At 46.4% G+C, this 20,419-nt stretch overlaps 1 protein-coding gene across 1 annotated transcript in view; it reads right to left on the bottom strand.

Annotated features, from left to right (window-relative positions):
* Nucleotides 1-19,947, bottom strand: part of capn15 (calpain 15) — a 46,194-nt gene extending 26,247 nt beyond the window's left edge. Inside the window, exons 1-2 of the mRNA XM_069664996.1 lie at nt 19,725-19,947; nt 1,873-3,538 (exon numbers count right to left, since the gene is read on the bottom strand). Coding sequence (XP_069521097.1) covers nt 1,873-3,516 — 1,644 coding nt within the window. The 5' untranslated portion in view covers nt 3,517-3,538; nt 19,725-19,947. The remainder of the gene's footprint in view (nt 1-1,872; nt 3,539-19,724) is intronic.
* Nucleotides 19,948-20,419: the final 472 nt, after the last annotated feature.

The raw sequence follows: 20,419 nt of genomic DNA, 5'->3' as shown, positions 1-20,419 counted from the left end.
GAGGATATAAACCTGCCCTCAAAAATAACCTCAATCTAAAACACTTCTGGTGCGAATCCCTCGTTTTCCGAGGTTTAATTAGCGTAAGCAGGTTAGCCTCATTAGCATGAAGTCTTAAATGGTCTCAAATGAACCTTTCTGACAGCCCTGAGAAGCATTTCCATGGCGACATAATGCAGGCTTAGCAATGCGAGACAAATGAGCAACATAAAGGTCGTCATATGTGGAGTATAGTTGCTAGGAACGACGTCTCTGTGTGTCTCCAAACAGCTGTGAATTAGTGGAAGTGGGAGGGGCTGCGATGCCTTTTGAACAATCAGAGCAATCAGAGCTCATGAATGACACTCAAAGCCTTCTTGATCTATGAATACTAAAAGAAGAGGTGCTGAATCTGCTAAAATGCATCATTCATTTTGTTTTTATGACTAAAGAAAGTCTGTAATTACAAAGACATAATTAGAAGAACTTTTTTTTTGATTAACATTTGTGCAGATTAATGAAAAATTTCTCCTTTAATGTGTTTCAATGTTAAAAGAACCGTTTGCTTCCTTTTATCCTTTAATAACTTTGATACAGTGAAGTTCACTTTAAAGGGAAATTACATTCAGAGAGATAAAACTTCTTTTTAATCTCTGACAGACAGGTCTGCCGTGATACAGTGAAATGCATTAAGTCGTCTAATATATTCCCAAATAAGATCTCTGAGTTGTGGTTGGTGTCAAAAGAGGACAGGAAATAGAGAGTCTGAATTAAGCAGGGGAAAAAACACAACATCCCAGCAGCCTTATCAGAGCAAACATTAAGACTGGACTCATTAGAGCCTCTCGGTAAAATAGACTTTGGTGAAGCGACGGAGGGCAGGTGGAACTAAAGTATCTGCAGCTCATTCAGGGGGCAAACATCCACCCGCTGGTGGTTTTAAAGTCTGCAAACGCAGTGCAAACAGGGGCAATGACAAAGCCTATTAGCATTTCAGTGAAATTAGAGAGATTGAGGGAGTGGGAACAAAGCCAGGGCATTAACAATAAAAGGAACTAGAATTTGCTCGGAGAAGCAATGTGCATCCTGTGACGCAACAAAATAAGCTGATTTTCTACTTCTGCAGATAAAAAACAAATGGCCACTTGTTTTTAACTAATTGTTGCCGGACAGCGAATGACCAATGTCAGGTGCATGTGGATTCCACTGGATCCGCTGCGCGCCGCGGCGCCGCAGTTCTGGTCCGTCAGCCGGCACGCGCCCTAGCCCACAGGACACGTTTCTGGTCCGCAGAGCAGCGGAGCTCTGGCCCAAGCAGCTAGATTAGTAAGATCACAAGATCCCGGGAGAACTACATAATTGCGCGGGAATTGCGAAATCAATGTTAAAACAGGGCAACACACAAACAACAGTTGAGTTTGCACCTCGAGGTTGATTATCTGCTCATTTGGATATCATTCTGTGATTTTTGTGACAGGATACATGGTAAAAGGATATAAAGAGGAGAGTCTGTACATGGCGTTTTATTTTGAAATGACCGGATGCTCTATGCCGTTTTCGTGTCTGACTTCCTGTTTGGAAAGATCTGCTCTGTTCAGCTTTACGCGTGCTCAAAGCGTCCTCAAAAATAGACTCGGCTCGATTTTTAGCAGGGCAGGGTGGAGGGACGCTTCTGTGACGTGTTGCCGACGGAACATGGCGCGTGCCGTGGAAACACAAGCAGTGACTAAAGTGGGCGCGATCAACTCTAGAGGTCGCCGCACACACTCAACACGGCAGACAATGGATAATTGCACTAGTAATAGCTGCAAGTTCTTATAATTTACTACTGAGTAACAAAGTGACTGCGCCTTTTTATGTGAGGCATGTGTCATGCTACGACCTCTCCCTTACCTCTCTGCAGAAGCTGACGATGTTCTCCCAAAGCTCCTTGGCCTCGCCCTCGTCGTTTCGCCGACGGGCCTCCACATGCATGCTCTCCCTCCTCTTCAGAGGCTTCACCACCTTGCGGAGGGTGAGGTACTGCTGCGGCGTGTGGCATGCCGCACAGTTCTTGGCCTTGATGTCGTTGAGCAGCGTGCATGCTGGGCAGCTCCACTGTGCGACCTTCTCCTGAAGGCTGGATGAGGCGGAGGAGGAGGAGCTAGAAGAAGCAATAGCAGAAGAGGAGGAAGGGTAGCCTCGGGCCTGTTTCCGTGCTTTATGACCCGAGGAGGATGAGGAGGAGGGTGTACAGGAGCATGACGCAGTGCCAGGCCCCACAGGGAGGCCACAGTGTGTACAGCAGCGGGGCAGGGGCGTCTGCTGCTCCTGAAAGCCGTGCAGTTTGGAGGAACCGCAGGCAGAGCACTTGGGTGCACCGGTAGGGTTGCGCAGCGTGCACTTGGAGCAGGCCCAGGTGCTAAAGTCCGGGCTGGAGGGGCTGGCCGGGGTGAATCGTACCGTCTCACAGCCAACAAGGTCAATGAGGTCAGCACCAGCCCGCGATGTTCGGCAGGCCTCGCACTTAGATGAGCCGCCGGGGTTGGGCAACGAGCAGCTAGGGCACTTCCAGGTGGGGGTGGCTGAGGAAGTGACAGGGAGGTGGGGGGTTAGAGGATGGTGCTGAGAGTCTTCTTCCTCTAAGATACTGAGGCGTTTGCTGGGGTAAGAAGGTTCCTGGGGTTGGGCGTGTTTGGGCTTGGCTGGCCGCTGAGGGCCGGGCTGAGGGGGCACGCTGGCCGATGAGGGGGAGGTGGGACTGGGGGTGTTGGTGCCCGGGTTTGGCGGGCGCCCAGGAGGGGGCACCTCTCTCCTGCTGCGGGGCACTGGGTTGTTTTGGAGGGAGGAAGAGAAAGAGGTAAAAGGGGAGGAGAGGACTTGTGAGGGGACATGAGGAGGCTCTTGAGGATCACAAGGAGGTGCTGGGGGAGAATCGTCTGTGAGGTCTATGAGTAGTGGGGCGGCCCCTGCTGTGTGGACAGGAAACCCCAGCACAGGTGTGCGCACCTCAGGTACCACGAGTGCCTCAGGGGGGATTTTAGGCAAAGACAGTTTCCTTGGTCCACCGCAGGCGGAGCATGATAGTGCCACGGGGGTGTTATGAAGCGTGCAGCGAGGGCAAGCCCACCCAGAGTGGTGCCCCTCCAAGATGCACACCTCTCCATTGCTCTCAGACCGCCGCAGCACCTCCTCCTTAGCCGGATGCGGACCATGCGGCTCTAGTAGAACTATAGGAGTGACGGTAGGTGTTGGGGGTTCGATCGGAGCAGGCGGGAGGCCGTTGGCAGTGGCAGCGATGGTGGTTGTAGGCGGCGTGTGAGTGGCGGGGGACGGTCCGAAGCCGCAGACGGAGCAGGCTCCCGATCCCTGCGGGTTGTTGAGCGTGCAGCGCGGACACGCCCAGCGGTGCTCCTCGGTGCTGCTCAGCCGCAGGATCTGGTTGAGATCGGGTTTCTGGCGCGGCGCCTCGCAGATGGAGCAGCGAGGTGCTGCGCCGGGGTTCAAGAAGGTGCAGCGTCCACATGACCACTCGCTGCCTCGCACCGCCGCTGCCATGGAGCCAGGAGAGTGAGAGTGGCTGCAACACAGAAAACAATCAGTCAAAACAAACTCAACAAGGGAACGAATCGGTAACACACTCTGCCACATAACTGCAATTTCCTCGCAATGATGCATGCATATTAAGTATGGCAGTGTTCAATCATTTAAGCTATTTCACTCACTTATATTCTGAGCAAAGCAGAAGGAGAAGACACGCAAGAGGGTGAAAAATTAATTATGAAAAAGCCAGAAAATTAAAGAAAAATACTGGTGACTACCTAAAGGAAGGAAACATAGCCGATTGCAGGCGGAGCAGAGACAGACGGAATTAGAAAAGAAAAGTAGAGGGCGAGAGGGAAAGATTAGCCAGTGCAGAGGAAAAATCAAATCTCCCTCTCGGGGGCTCTCAGGGCAGTAAATCCATACACAATGGCCACATGATTAGAGCCTGGAAGACAGCACGCGGAGGAGGAGGAGCCAGGGAGGAGAAGGCGAGGATGCCATTGCCTCAGAATATCAAGGAAAGTGTTCCTTGAGTCTTCCTGACTGACACTTATTAGAATGTAAAAAACACACACACGGGATCTCTTCGACTTCATTTTAGCACTCGGTGAATGCTAATGCAGGGCGGATGGGGCAACTTGAGGTCACGCTAATCCCACGCCCAAATGAATTTCAAATACATGAGTGTGTTCATTCTGGCAGCGCTTATGACTTCAGCATATTTTAGTTGCAAACAAATCATACTCCTGGATTTAAAGTGACTTAAAACCATCAACAGCGCAGAAGGAAGGAGCACAGGGAGCACCTGATCTATCCTGTTAGGCTACTCTGTTGATTTCCTCCACATAATAATAACCTAAAAGCAGTCCGTTGCTGTGGATTGACTTGTCTAATCCATTTTGTGCGCCTGCAGTTGAATCAATGGGACATATTGATAGCGGGTATATTAGGGGCTTTGGGGGGGGAAGCAGCACAGCTGGATACCTCCAGAGATCAAGGGAGGGGTTTAGGAAGGGAAAGATGCGGCTGCTGTCTGGACAAGCCAATAAATGTCACTGTCACTCAAGCTGCTCATGTGTGAACACAAACACAGAGGGGGTAATGGGGGAATTGCAGGATGGTGGTGGGTAAGGTGCAAAGAGCTGGGATACTGAAGATGTAGCTGCAGAGCTTGTTGATCTGCTCACATTTATCCCTCTGTTGGATTGAGGCTGCTGTGGCTTTCCCAGGGAAGAATTGGTTTGTGGGTATTTGTAAAAATGACTTCACTCCCTGTGGATTTTTCCAAGCAAAACAAATTCTAGTAATCCTTTGTTGTTTCATATCAGAGAGCACGAAGTCCATGTGACATCTTTATGCCTCTGATGAAGCACAGAAGAGTCTTGTACTGCTGCTCGGCTGGCCTTGCTCCTGCTTCTCTCCTCTGCAGCATGTGTTCTGGCCTGCTAATTTCCCTTACTTCAACTCCATTAAACTCTTTCAAACCAGACGTATCCTCTCACGGACAACCTCTCGCTCCCAGCACACTGTCCCCTCTCCTCCCCGAGGTGAGGAGGAGAACGACAGCAGGGAGGGGACGCTAATGTGTCTCTGTGGGTGTCTTTGTGTGCGCAGGTCCTTGCCGTCGGGTGTGTGCAGGCATGTAGCTATTTATATTTGTCGATATACCATAGTTGCTTGTTTTGTTGTCCAAATACATTTGTGGCTTTGTTTGTGTGTCCTCAGCCCTCAGGGGAGTGGAAGTATGGAGGAAGACATTCCAGTGCTTTATGTCAGGAGCCATTAGCGCTGCATGCAGTCTGCTGGGCTAAAGTTAGCTACCCAACATAAACCGTGAAAATGGAGGAAACTCAGCCTTCCTGTGATAAAGATGAGCAAAACTAGGAGAATATATTTTTTGTGAAGACACAAAAACTGAGAAATCACTTGTAAGCTCTTTGTTTTGTTTGTTCTTTCAACTCACACTGCTCGCTGTCATGTCTTCCTGCTAGCTATGTAATATTAAGAGTGTCTGACAGCAACATCAACCTTGTTTCCAAAATATCTTTAGTCTCGCTAAGTCCTCAGACTACAACGCACCCCCAACTAGCCGTTAAAGGGGCAGTCCGCCCCTGGAAAAAGCCACTGTCAGTCAAAGCTGGTGTTCTCTATAATCAATAGAAGCAATAATATTTGAAATTGGTGCCATAGCTGAGGAGAAAGTTCTACAAACAGCTTGTGGTTTCGCCCATTCTAAATTCCTACAACACCCAGCGTGCATTGCACCCCTCCCTCTGAAAGGAACGGCCCAGCGAGAGACGCTGGAGTGAAATACTACCGTTTTCTAGTGAAGGACATTGATCGCTTCAGGCAATGGCTCAGAGGGGTACAGAATCTGAAATATGACAAGAATATACCGGTGGATCGTCTAAAAAATCTTCAGGTCTGCAGTCTGCATTTCAAACCTGACGATTTTGAACGAAACATGACATCGGAGGCGGCGTCCTAGATTGAGGAAGTGTAGTTTAGCGAGCTCCCTGGGTTTCCAGGGCCCATTGCAGAAGCGGATAGCGTCCTCCAAAGGCACAGAGCGAAAATTGCCTTTTTTTCCCTACTATAACGGCATTAGCTCCCCATAATAGCATGATAGGATTGAGGTTGAAAATTGGCGAACTGGCCCTTTAAGTCAAAAGTGGCTGAATTAAGTGTTAGCCCCATGCTAACCTTGATAGCACGTGTTCCCACTGTGCTTGGGCATCCTCAGCCTATCTGAGGGCCGCAAACGGCAACCACAACAAGTGTCAACACTCCAAATTTGATGACAGGTTCTTCCCTGTGGCCGTTTCCTTAACTGTCAGACCTCTTTCATCTCCAGCGGGAGACAAAGTCAAAATGTCAGCCACGCGGAGACATCGTCGGTAAATGGATTTGGTACTTGACTGAGAACAGGGACTCCAAATTTATTGCAATTTCATTATGTTTCTGTCCGCAGCGGCCGGCGTAGGAGCTTTTCATCACAAGGATCAACCTCTTTAGGAAGGTTCTAAATTATCTTAATGTTTTCTGTTGTTAGCATCACAAATAATGTAACAGCCACACTTCTCTCTCTATGAAAAGGAAGCTTTGTGAGCACACAGCATACGGAGTCCATACACCTGTTTGTACAGTACATGCCTGCAGCAGATGATGAACCATTACAGCCTGTGATCCCTGGACCCTACTTAAAGGGATGCTTTCCATGTACACGCTCCACTCGCTCACAGGAGTGTGTACAAACACACTTATACACACAGCAGGCGCACGCACGCACACACCTTTTGTCCTTGGCCCCTGTGTTCAGTGGAGCTGCTCTAAAAGTGCCCACTTCAGCTCCTCAGCTCCTCAGTGTCGCAGACCTGGGCGGCCGGCCAATAGCTTACAGCGGAGAGAGAGAGAGAGAGGAAAAGGGGGAGAGAGCGAGAGAATCCTCACCTCTATAAAACCCATCCTTTTGCAATGAGATCCTCAACGCAGCCTAGTGCTCATAAAGTACCTGCTTCTAGTCTAAATTCACTCGAGTGAGATTGTCAATGACCCCTGACCAATTTTTTCAATGCTTCGCTGGCTGTAAGACAATCAAAGGGCACTTTAGCAGACTATTACAGGGAGTGAGAGCTCTACAACACTAAGTAAAAACAAGTAAACTGTTATCATCATGCTGATGGTCTGTAACATTAACAGCCACAGCTGAGAAGTCTTCAGAATATTAGAGAGAAGAAGGCACAGGCGAGGATCAGACAGAGTAGAGAGAAATACAGGACGCACTCAATCGCTGCAAGACAAGAGAAAGTCTAGAAAAGCCTTCCTGATCATGGTCAGCCATCTATGTTTGGCTTCTTGGGTTCCTTCCACATACTGAACTCAATGGAGACGGAGTGAGCTAAGTCTGGCCAGCGTCTCCCGGCCTCGCTGTGAGACTTTTTGCCTTTGTGCGATGGTCATTAGCACGGCCTTTCCAAGGTTGGCCCCGGGCCCAGGGCCTGAGGGGAAAGTGTTGAACCCTGTGTGGCCACTGGAGGCAGAGTTTAAATCTAAATTAAGAGCACGAAGGCTGGCTGTTAATATGTGTATTTTAAATCAGTTCTTTCCAGTTTTATATTTCTTATGTTACAGACATGCCTTTAAATATTAGTTAATATGAATAAAGAACGATCACACACCAACATACACACATGTAACCGGCAGTCTGATGCATTAATCCCGACATGAGTCGAGGCTGAAGCTCTAAACCAGTCAGCACTTCACAGATGTTACGTAACACACAGTCTGTCACCCAGCGCACAGCAAGTGTCACACAGGGTTTCCATGACAGTTCAGTTTTTGACTTGTTTTTTTTTTAGCATTTTTGCAAAAACACAAGGTTCCTAAAAACCTGCACTGTCAACACTTGTAACCAGATGGAAAGTCTCGATCCGAACATACCGTTTACTCTGCACCTCATTTGCCCGGGCTGATAACTAATAACAACTAACCTTCACTTCCACACTTCTTATCAAGTGTGAACATGCTACGTATATCTCAAAGCAACACACCAAGTGTACTTCCTGCTATGACACATGTGGCAGACAAAAAACAGACTATTTGTAACTTGATTTCTAAAACTTGTCTGACAGTGGAAATTCCGTACCGTAGCTATTAGCAAGCTAGCTCATCAGTTGGGTGTTGTTGCCGCTACAGTGGAGCTCCTACTTAATAATGTTGCCAATCAATACAGTGTTGGGTCAAGTCTGTCAGGAGAGATTACAGTCTCTCTGACAGGGAATTGCGGCTACTGCTTAGACTTATGTAACAGCCTCTGACAGCAGACTAATACTGCAAGAAGATATGATTTCTGATAGATTTGACAACCATGTTCAACAGCAGAACAGATGCTATGACAAGACTGGACAATTAAACGATTTTAGATCCCAAGTCATTACTGTGTTATGCTTAAATTACAAGACTTTCTAAATATAACAAAATCAATAAAATAATCATTCTTTCATTAACAAATGACTTTTAATTCGAAGTCTTCAATCAACCCAAAACGGTACATGTCACTCCACTGTTCATATCCCTCCACTGGCTCCCAGTCGCCGCTCGCATCAAATTCAAAGCCCTGTTGCTCGCTTACAAAACGGCAACAAAAACAGCTCCCGCCAACCTGAACGCCCTCATCCAGGTCTCCCCTCCTACCCGCCCCCACTACGCTCTGCCAATGAAAGGCGCCTGGTACTCCCATCACAACAGAGCCCTAAGTCACTAACTAGACTCTTCTCCTCTGTAGTCGACCGATGGTGGAACGAGCTACCAAACTTCATTTTGTCCGCAGAGTGCCTTTCCAAGCTAAAGACCCAGCTCTTTCAGGAACACGTCTGCACTTGAAGAGGGGGCATTATGCTGTTTCACATTTTAAAGATAAATATCGAAGACTTTCATGTAAATAAATGTCTGTTAAGTCACTATTTATCACCAAATGAGGTAACACAATGGTGATTGAGCCTATGGCCCACTGATGAAAGCCTTTGCATTTGCAGTATTACAGACTGGGTGCCTGGTGCGACAAGCAGCGCCCAGTTAGTGACACGTTTTCCATCAGCCAGCAGCGGTTGGTCTGCCAGAGAGGGTAGGCGGAGCTAAGCGGCTGCTTTTCCTCTTCCTGCAAGTGTTGCGAGTAAACAGTAATCTACTTTGGCTGAACAAACAAAGAAAAGATCGATGACTACAGATACAACTTCAACAATAAGTGAAAATCCAAAGAAAAAGAAGCAAATTCGACGCTCAGATGAAGGCAAACATAAGTGCCGCCAAAGAGAACGAAACTGAGATCTTCGAGATTAGCACTTTAAGACATATATATAATGTTACAATGTTGGATGTCCAGACTAAACGTGGGTGAAGTTTCAAATCTGTAGGTAAAAGTATGTTGGAGTAATCCCCAGGCTTCTCAGCTCAGTCTGCAGGCTGCTGTGAACGCCAGGTTTCGCACAGTTTTTTTTACACGCTGCACTTTGTGACATCACAAAGATCAGCATCAGCAGATGTCGGAGAGCTGGCCAATCAGAAGAAAGTGGGCTTGTAGGGGCGGGGTTTCTTAAAGGGACAGAGCTGACTGAGTCGTTTCAGGCAGAGGCTGTATGGAGGCCTGCTTAAAGCACTAGTGTGAGAAAAATTAGGAGTTTTTGTAACTGTAAATTATGCTAAGCTACACAGGTATCACAGTGTGAAATATGAAGCTTGAAAATTAGCATAATACCCCCCCCCCCCCCCTTTAAGTCCCTCCCACATAATGCACAGAACTCACAAGCTAGCTAACAGAGACTACAGAAAATGCCCTCATTAACATCTGCAACTAATCTGTCACTAGCTTTGTGTATTTACAGGAAGCACGTAAACATACATACTCACATTGCACTGCGCAAGCTGTTAATGCGCACTTTGAGATTCATTAGATCATTAGCTGTTGAATATTTGGGGTTCCTTGGACTGAAAAGTTAGCAAGTTTTCATTTTCAATTAAGTTGCTCCTTATTCTATTGTCCCTCTTAAGATTTAAATCTAGTGTAATACTGTTAATATTATTACATTCTACCAGCTACAAAGGGAACAGTCCCACCTCTTTTAAGAAAGAATCCCCCCGGGTTTTTTGACTGTCTTGATAACCAGTTTTGCATCATCAGTTACCAGCGATTACTAATATACCGTGTTAGGCAGGAAAGCTCTCGGTACCATGACAGTGTGGAACTCCCTCTGCGAGACAGGCTCCATCTGTAGCCTCCCCACCCCCACACACACACACACACACTCAAATAAAGTGAGTCACTCCTGTGATAAATATTTACAAGCAGAGTTTTGTGTGAACACAGGGAGAGAACCGGAGCATAGATATTGTAGCTTATAAAATGTTTATGTTAGACAAATGTCTCGGTTATTTGGCACTTGATGATGAACCTGTTTAATAGCAGCGACCTGGGAAGTGAATGGGACGCAGGAAGTGAGTTCATAACTATCAGCTGTAAGTTTGTTTTACTCCTCCACACAAACATCTCTGGCAGACGGAGCGACGATGCCAGCTGAGAGGTGAGTCTTGTTAAACAGAGCAGAACGTGTTATTAAAAAAAGCGAATCATCAGGGGCCTATACGCCCTTGGATCGGAGACGCTGTAATAAAAAGAAGAATGAGAGTTGAAACGTTCAGCTGCATCCGAACACACCCAGAAAACTTCAGTGACAGGGATTAGATCAGCGCCGTCACACACTCTCAGAAACTCAACTGAGAGTTATTTCACCCTTTTAGTAATGAATGCAGCGTGTGCAGCAGAGGGGTTTAATCACATCATTGTTAGGATTTTACATGCGTGCACATCAGAGCAACAATTTCACCTAAAAGCATTTCCCCCGCTAGCTAGCATTCCTCCCCGCCTTTCCAAGGAGGTGATGACTCAGGGTCAGAGAGCCTCCTTTCTAACCTGGCTGCCAGGTGATATGTTGTGGCACGATCATGACTCATTATTCAACGGCTGACGGCTCTTGCGGACTTAATTCGCCCCAACAAACATCGTGGAGTAGAGCCAAGTGACGGCGTCTTATCAGAGGTGAGTATCAGGAGCCAAGAGTTTAACGGCAGATAAAGAGTTTCTGCTGCGACACATTGAGACTTGATGACGTGAGACGAGGGATAAGTGACAGGGAAGCCTGAGTCACATGGGACACAACAACAAGATAATTGGGGGAAGTTTTGCGCAGGAGAGAAAGGAGACTTTTTAAAACTGAATATGTAGACAGAATAGGTTATGGTGTTGGCTCCGGCAGGGATTGCACAAAAGGTCTTTTGAAAACACCCCCTTAGGCCCAAACATTCCTTCAACAAGTGTTACTGAGGTCAAACACTTAGAGCAATTTTAACAACTGAACAAATAATCCCCCTATTTTGAAAGTAGAACATAACAAGAAGGGTGTGATACAGTAGAAACAAGGGTGATGTTGTGTAACTAATGAGTCAGGGTATTTCCACGCTTCTTGAGAACTTGCCCCGTTTATAGGGCGCAAAGTTCAGGAGAGATTAACGCCGTTGTTGGAATTATTCAAACATGACCCAAATGATCGCACACCTAGAAGGAAGGCCTCATAACCCATATCTTTCTAAGACACTGAAGATGCTACAAAAGCAAGTACCGGTCAGAAGAGAATAACTGTAGCTTCTGACCTCTAGCTGCGCCCTCTGTAAATATTTCACGACCAGCGCTCATTTTTGACGAGTGATTCTGTCAACGGCGGAGACAGCTTCAGACATTTGAATCTTTAAACAGAGGAAACTGTCTGACTGGGTTTCGGTGGACATCAGCTGCGTGGAGCGAAAAGAGAGAGCGAGCAGGAAGCTGCCAGGAAAGCTCCGGAAAGAGGGAGGAAGAGGAGGAAGAGACGGTCCGGGGCAAGGGTGCTGCTGTCGCTGTGCTTTAGAGGAAGTTCCTGTGGGCACGCAAAGCTGGAGGGGAGCGGCAACGCTGACACAGCGCTGCTTTCAGCCGGAGGGGAACTTCTCAGACAGAAAGCACAAAATAAAAGTTCTACTTCCTGTTAGCACGACACTATTTAACCACAATGCGGGTTGTCTAGTTTAATGGCACCGCTAAAGATGGACAGGAATTACCAGCAGGTTAGACGGGACTCCACTGGCTTCTCTCTCTGTGTGAGCATGTGTGGTCTTATCTCAGGCCCAGTGAATTAGGTTACTGAACATATGCTACAGATTTCCATGGCAACAAGAGTGGGGGAATCTGGTATCATGTCAGTCGCAGTGCCAATAGGCTATTTTTTTTTCTTTTCTTGCAGCATCAGTGATCTGTTTCCTAAAGAAAGCCTCGCTGTGAGACAAAAGCCTGCGTGCCAATTCTTCTCCCTTGTCTCGGGGACTGTCCTGGCGCGGCGGCGGCTCAGACTTCTCCAGACGCGGGCCGCAGCGAGGGAGGACGTGCTGAGATGATTCAGACATAAACACGGCCGGTGACCGTGCTGGTCGAATCCAAGTGGACCCGTTTTAATCCAATTAAAGGGAGGAGGGCTGGTGGAACGGAGCGGCGATAAACACCGCCATCCATCATGCTGGGGGAGTAGAGACGCTGGGATCGACTCAGGAGGGAGGAAACAGTCACTTTAAAGGGCTCAGGGCTGCGAATGCCACGTGCAGCTATATAGCTGGATTAAATGTTAGCTTAAACAGCAGTAGCACTGGGATACAACTGCATTGTGCTGTTATAGAAATTGAGAAAAGATTACACCTCTGCTGTGTGTCTAGAGCAAACCTTTACAGTCAAGGTACAGATTTGGTGCTCACAAACACTTCCCAAAGTCAATGGGTCGCAGCCGCATGAAAACAAATTGAAATCACCCAAGGACAAGACGGTTCATGCAGGCCGCGGGCAAAGAAAAACAAGGGGAAGAAAATGTTTCATAGGACAATTTATTAGAGAATAAAGTGTACGAGTTAAGCTCGGCTCGTAGTATTCTGTTGTTTCTATATTTCATGCTCTGTCACAGCTCAGCAAAGCTTGCCTAACATTGTTAGGCTCACACAGCAGTGCGTCTATGTGCAGAAGACAGAGCGAGAGCGCGAGAGAGAGAGCGGAAAGGGGGTAGATAAGAGGGCAAGTGCTACTGCAGTCGATTGTCAGAATAAATGTGTGTGTGTAGACTGGAATGGTGTGTATTGTATATCTCTGTGTGTATGTGCCGTGTAGGTGAAGTCTGATTGGCGATGGAGGACGACGCTTGTTGCTACAGGGATGCACGGATGTAACAGAAGAGTTGAATCTAAAACAAGTCGATTGTATGATGCTAAACTACCCTGACAGTGTGACCTACGCTGGAGTTGTATTCATGCGTTCAGCTGTGGTTGAGCATGAGTTAAAACCAGCCATGTGTATATTTTGGAAGTCTTAGAGGAGTTATCACCGGCAGCCATGACAGCCGTAACCGTTAAATGTGGAGCAACTGCAAGGGAAGCATTGACAGGAATCAAGAAAGATGAAAGCCCGACTGGAGACCGTTGCTGAATAAATAATGACATCCATTGTGGGGAAATGTGATCGCGCTCTCTGAAAATCAATAACTAACAACCGGACCATGATGCCCTGAGTGACTCAGCAACTACTTCAATACACTACATGCGGTCGATATCAACCGCCTTGTTCTCGTTCCGGGAGACATGACCCAAAAAAGCTGAAGGAAAACTGGAAACGCTTCTGAACAAGTTCCTGTGCGGGCGGTTGAGGAGAACATCTTTTGGAAGAAAGTCGGCGAGAACTGCTGGATGAGCCGCGAACATTCAGACTGAGCTTCTTACGCGCCGCTGACAGGCCTTTCACCGTGTTGACAGTGATTCAGAAAGCAATGACTGGAACAATGGATTATTGCGGAGCATGCTTTCTTGTAGATACAGTAACTGAATATATTTTGTGCATGCAGTCAATGCTGACAAAACAGTGTGTATGAATAGCATCTCTGCTCTACAAATAGTTTGCTCTGCTAGAAGTAATCCTCATTCAATTACACAGCTGCTGCTAGCTCAATAGGAAGTGTGTTCTTAGAGAAACTCTTAAAAAGGTGTTTTACTCTGAAAACCCTTTTTAGTCATTCAAACTAAAGAGCTTCTATTGACAGTTCTGTTTTTCTCTGAGGGGGGGGCATAAATGTGATAATACCACAGTGTAGCAAACTTACAAACATGCACTGTAAAGCTGCTTTCCCACTGAAAAAGAGCAAACTAACACCCACTAACACCCGGCTTTTGTGCTTAGTGGGAAAAGCAAAAATCAGCATTCAGATCTGGGAAATCATCGCCTCGGCTCCGACCGGCATAGATGGGAACACAGTAGTACCCATGTTGACACGCTAATCTCAACCCCCTTTCCGGTGCGATGCTTTGCTCCGTCTGTAACTTCTGCGACTCCTCGTCATCTCAGCTATAAATTCCGCCTGTCTTCGTCCGAGCAGCGCTCGAACATCGTTCCAAATTTGTCGGTGCAGACTTTGACAAGCAGAAGGAATGAGTAACAGACACAATAAAGACCTAACCACCGCAACAGCTTCACTGTTTACTAACCCGGTCTCTGGCGCGTTTGTGATGTCACATGGTGACGCAGCAGAAAATAGACCAAAAGGAGTATACTTCACTGGCAATGGGAAAAGAGATTTATTAGCGGGTCTTCCCGAGTTTGAAAAACCAGCATCAACGCGCTAATGTCGGTGGATAAGGGGTATAAGAGTTTAACCACTCTGGTTTTAATGATTTTCAAAATAAAACAATCAAAGCCTTTTTTTAAGCTGAAAGCATGGCAGCAAAACCCATCTTCTAATTACCCTCAGGCTGTTGTTTTATTGGGCTCACAGAGGTCAGGGCACTCTGTCTGTCCAGGCAATACACTCAGCACTGCATAAATGGCAGCACATACTGTACTGCTCTGCAAGGAGAGAACCAATAGGGTGGGATTTTTTGGTTTACAAATCCGGCTTAGCCAGATTTTGGGTGCATGATAGAAAAACATCAAAATGCAGGCTTTGATTAGATAAGCTTTGATGAAACAGGGGATTTGATCCATCGCTGTGAGGTTATTGAATCTTTAGTGAGCGTTTCGAAACGCCTGTGAAAGAGAAAGCAGTAAATTCTCAAATGAACAATGCTGATGAACACTTTAGGACAAAGTGCGCATCACGCACAAGAGGCTTAAATTAATGCCGGTTTGTGCGCTCACACGCAGCTTTGAATGAAAGCACTGCCATGTAATACAACCCCTCATTCCTTCAATGACTTCCCAAACAACGGGCCAAGCCGGGCCAGCCCGAGTGCAGCCACCTGAGAAATGTGTTGGCACCCGGCTTAGGGAGACAGTGCTGGCTCTTACCTGCGCTCCCGATGAGGCAGTGGGTGCTGCTGCTGACGCGTGATGAAGGTGGTGCCCCACACGGGGCTGCTGTGGCTGTTCCTGAGCCAGCCCACAGGGGGTGACGACGGGTACGGGGTGCTGCGGAAGCCATGGTCGGACTCTGTCTCTGCAGTGAGAGACGAGGCTGAGCTCCCCATCACAAAGGCAATAGGGAATTAGTCTCTCGGATTGGGGGGTCTGTTTGTTTTGGTTTTCCCTAGAGCACAGAGGTTGACAAGGGATCCACAGTTGAGACTGAATAAAGGGTTTGTTTGGAGCGCGACAACAACCTTTATCATGTGTAGCTTCCTGTTGACAACTGTCCTCTGCAAAAGGGCACCAGAGTCAAAAACAAGCAACAGGAAATCAAAGATAAGGGTACTTGAAAAAGAACCTGCAGGTGGCAAAGTATGCAGATCAGGTTGGATATCCCACAGTGCACTGGGGAAGAAGTTCTGAATTCAGATAGTAATTGGACACATGGGGTGCTGATTCTAATTCAACAGTGGGTCTCAGAGAGGAGAGAATATCATTTTCTCACAGCAAAAGTTCCTAATTCTCTCTCTCGTAGACTTTAAACTTGTAGCGCTCTCCTCCACGTCTTGCATAGTGCCACTCATAATTCCTCCCACATTCCTAGTGACACATCTCCCCAGTCCGTGCAGTCTCATGCCTGGTTCCTCTCTCCTTTGCTCAAAGTACACCTCCAGTGAATGTGGGTATCAAGAGGTGGAGTGAAACAGCACAAAAAACATCCAGGACACTGTGATAAAATCATGATCCATAGAGACAGCTGATCCTCATCAACGTGGGCATAGATCTCACTGGAATAAAAGTCATAAAAAATATATCCACAGAGTTATTTACAATGCGGCAACTGGAGGGAATCAATGCATTGCATTTCCTGGGAGGGGTGTTGGCAAAACTACAAGCACGCTAATATCGAAAGTCTCATCTTTCAGTCTGACTAACAGCTGCTGTGGAAGTTTACCAGTGAAACACCCCAGCTGCACTTCTCCCACTGGACGAAAAGTCATGTTTAAAACGCTATGTGGAGGGATTTGTCACAGACTAGAGCAACTCTGCACAATGTTAGGAAAAAAAGAACAACTGAAATGATTCATAACATAACTTGAAGGAGCCCCAGATGAAATGAGGTGGGAGTTTTAAAGGAGCTGCTCTTTAAACTTAAGTTGCCACAGCTGCTTGTTCTGCGTAATATCCAACAAAACAACCCCAGAGGAATGCTCCGTTTCAGGCTGCAGTGCTGGAGATGGTCCTAGATCCCGCTGTCTGTGAGAGGCAGCTTAATTTCTGTCTGATCCCACCGCCGAGGCCGGTCAGTCTAGTTCATCAACTTGCGCTGGGATTTATGTGGACTTGCCGGCCTGTCATAGCAAGTCTCTACTGGCGAGGCAGCTGATGGAAACAGGAGGATTTGAAACCACGCTTACATGCATGTTGACGAGTATCGACAGCTTGTAAACCCCTGAGGCAAGACTCAAAGGAGTGAACTATCCTGTGGTTTGTTATCATATACATTAGACAGATCATAGAAACAACGCAGAGATCAAGTGGAGCTCAAATGTACAGTTTCCAGTGAACGTTACATGATCATTAATCACTAATAATACCACCGCTCATGTTTTCTTTAAATTGAGCCTTTTAAGAGCACGGCAAAGCATTACTTGAATTAAAATGTGGTGTGTGTCCGTTTCCTCATAGCGGTACAGAGGCCAGGGAGAGTCTCGTGCAGGTAGCGGCGCGCGAGCTTCTGGGAAACGTCAAAATATCCAGGAAGAAGCAGCACTTAAATCGCTAATTTCACCATCTTCCGGCTCGGTCCACCCCAGCCTGCGTTCATCTCATGTTTCCTCGGCTGTAAATGCTGAGCCTTGTTGTTCTCATGTTAAGACACATCCTCGCGCAGGTCCCGCTGTCGCGTGCTCATGAAGCAAACCGGTCCATCCCATAAAACCGGTATTTAAATGCTCCATTTGGGTCCCATTATGTGCTGTTATTCTCCCATTCTATCCTTGTATGTTTTTCCACGGGCTTTAATTCTCCCTCACTGGTAGCGTGAGCGCAGTGCACGGGGATGCAATCTCCTCCTAACAGCGGATTACTGGAGTGTCAGCAGAGCGCATGCGCACTGGGCCCGGCGAGCAGAGGGAGAAAACTGGAAGGCTGCGTTCAAGAGATTTAAATTTTAACCTCAATAGAGATCTCGCTCATTAATGTGAATAGGAGCCCAGAGTAATGACTACAGATGGATGTCAGAGCCGGTTTAAGCAGGGTGAGGCCTGATCATTCTGGGAAAAAATACTTGGCAAAAGAAACTGTTTATGTCACAATTATACAACTAATAACCTTAATCTCTTTTTTTACTGGTTCATTTAGAGAGAGAGAAAGGCGTAACTCAGGCAGATTTAATGGGCAAATCCAGAAGAGGGAGCGGAGGGTTAAGTAGAAGACAGTAGTGACTGCAACACTCATCATTGCTCAACTGTCCCTCCACATTACTGAGATAAGCCTTCAAACTTTCCCCTCTCCTCTCTCTTCCACTTCACATCACTTTGCTGACCTCTTTTCTGATCTCTCATCCTCCTTCACTCTGAATTCAGTGCTCACCAGCAAAGCAGTGCATATAAAGCACAAGCTTGGCCATAACATGAAAACACAGATATTTTCCTACGCTTTCTTTGTGCAGTTTGATAAAGAAAAAGCAGTTAGCTTTGTAGCATTAGCATTTCTTGAACTATTACAAACAAGGTTCAAGGTAGCTGCAAGGGTGTGTTCTTCATGCACAGCTCCCAGCATGACTCCTGATGCTGTTCTTTTGTTAAACATGTTCAGACTGTATAGTTCACGGTTGAAACTCAAACAGGTTTGTCTGGTAAACTTGACGTTGCAGCCTGAAATATGCAAAACAGTTGCAGATGTACTTAAGACAAACTCCCTCTGCCAGAGTGCATGGCTGGAGCTGACAAGAATGCCTGCGTCATACAGAAAGCCATAAACACAAACAGCTTACAGTACTCGTGTTTCAAAACTCAATTCAATTATAAGTCAGTTTCCAAGCTTTATATAAAGATTTGTCGTTGTTATTTTCTGTCCTTATTTTTATTCTTATGTTAAAAAGTAGGCCACAGGCCAAGGATTGTTTGTCAGTTCTGCAAAATTGGTAACCTAAAAGCTATAACTGTCATTCTCCTCAAATATAAGATTACTATTATATTTAGATACATAATTTTAGATAATTTATCCCAGCATTCAGGCTCATTGCTCCACGCAGTCAGTGCGTTTCTAGAAATGGTCCAATTTATCAAAAACAGACACAATAAGTAATAAAACCAGGGCATTAAAGCTACAATAAGAAAAGAATAAAATATAAATGAACCACAGCAGAAGTCAGAGGACTGCAGCCCTTTGTTAAGGGTGCACCTGTCCTAGTGCCACCTGTCCCTCTGCAAGTCTGCACCCAGAGATACAGCAGCTGAAGCAGTCAGGGCCAGAGAGCGTTCAAGGAAGAGAGACAGAGAGATTGAATTTCATGTCTATTCTCCAGGGACACAGAGGAGGAAGAAGGGAAAGGGAGGAAGTGAGCTGATTTCACGCTACATTGTTAGTTGTCATTTCTACACCACCCAAAAATGTCCAGACTCTTGCAAACACCATTTTTTCCTCTCCAGTGGACAGGCTGAACGCAGAACACAAATGATTAGACTACTCTGCAACTTCATTCTCAAGAAAAGAGTGTGCACACATTAGTCTATATTATATAGCATAATTTTGATGCTGAGTTTACAGCCTGCACCTGCAGATGCTAAGTTCAGGCCCCAGGTCACATATCATCAACAATGATAAAGAGTGAGCAAGTACGTGTGTGGATACAAGTGTATCTATCTGACCTTGCCCTTTGACCTGTCTGACTCCCCTAAACAAACAGAAAGAAGAAAATGATGTCCCTCTGTTTGAATCCTGTCTCGTGCAGCGAGGCTTTAGGAATAAAACAAACCAAAAGGCTGCTGTGTGAAACCGGGGTTAAGTACAAGACACGGTCACATAATCAATCTATTTGTGGCCAAACTGTAAGCCTGTGAGCCCTGTCACCAACACTGACATTAGCTATTCTGTGCAGCCAAATGAAAACTCTCAACAATCCCATTGAGACAGCGCGAGACGAGGACGCCGGGGACCTTGTAAACAAAGACACTCTTATTCAGTCATTTGGTCGACGTTATCGACGCTACCAAACGCTTGTGTACTTCCTAAAGTCCACTCACACGTCGGTAATTCTTACCTCAAGTCGGTTCAAGGGGAATTATTCCTGTTTTTCTGTCGCCTTTGCGTTAACTTTTCGCAGCCATCGAGACGATAAGTTCCACCTGGGTTGTACTTTAGCCTCCGTAACCTCTTCAGGCGTTAGCCTCGCGCTCTCCGCTGCCGCCGCATGTTTCCTACATTTGTGACAAACACGGACGTGTACAATTTATTTCCACTCCGTGGGGTATAAATGAGACTGATGCGACCGCATACGTTTACCTCAAACAGCCCAGGAAGGAAGGGGAATCTCCAAGGAGCAAATAGAAAGCATACGTACGTCAAATGCGTAGCAGTTTGTAGCCTGCTGTCTGTAAGCGCAAGTAAACTTACGTAAAACCCCTTAAAGAATGGGAGGGTAGAAAACTCAATTTCCCATGTTCAACACGGATATTTTCAACCAAGGATATCCGGGTACGAAAGTCGTCATCACTGAGAAATACAAATAACCAAATAAAAAGCTATTTTAACCCCCAGTACATATTTTATTTAAATATAAATAGCCTTAATTTTTAAAACCATTGTGATTGTTAGATTTAAACCGTGAATATCAATCCTTGTATATTACCCTTTAGCAACCTACAAGCTAGCTTCAGATAGTGGCACTCTAGTGTCACCTAGTGGTGCTTAATTTTATTTGTTGCAGATTTAAAACGTGGTTGCATGCATTATAGA

Source organism: Semicossyphus pulcher, unplaced genomic scaffold (genome assembly GCF_022749685.1).
Source record: "Semicossyphus pulcher isolate SPU_LCO1_2020_fin unplaced genomic scaffold, fSemPul1.0.p SCAF_16, whole genome shotgun sequence".
Lineage (NCBI taxonomy): Eukaryota > Metazoa > Chordata > Actinopteri > Labriformes > Labridae > Semicossyphus > Semicossyphus pulcher.
The sequence above is the reverse complement of the archived record's forward strand: the minus strand, read 5'-3'. Positions and strand labels throughout refer to the sequence as shown.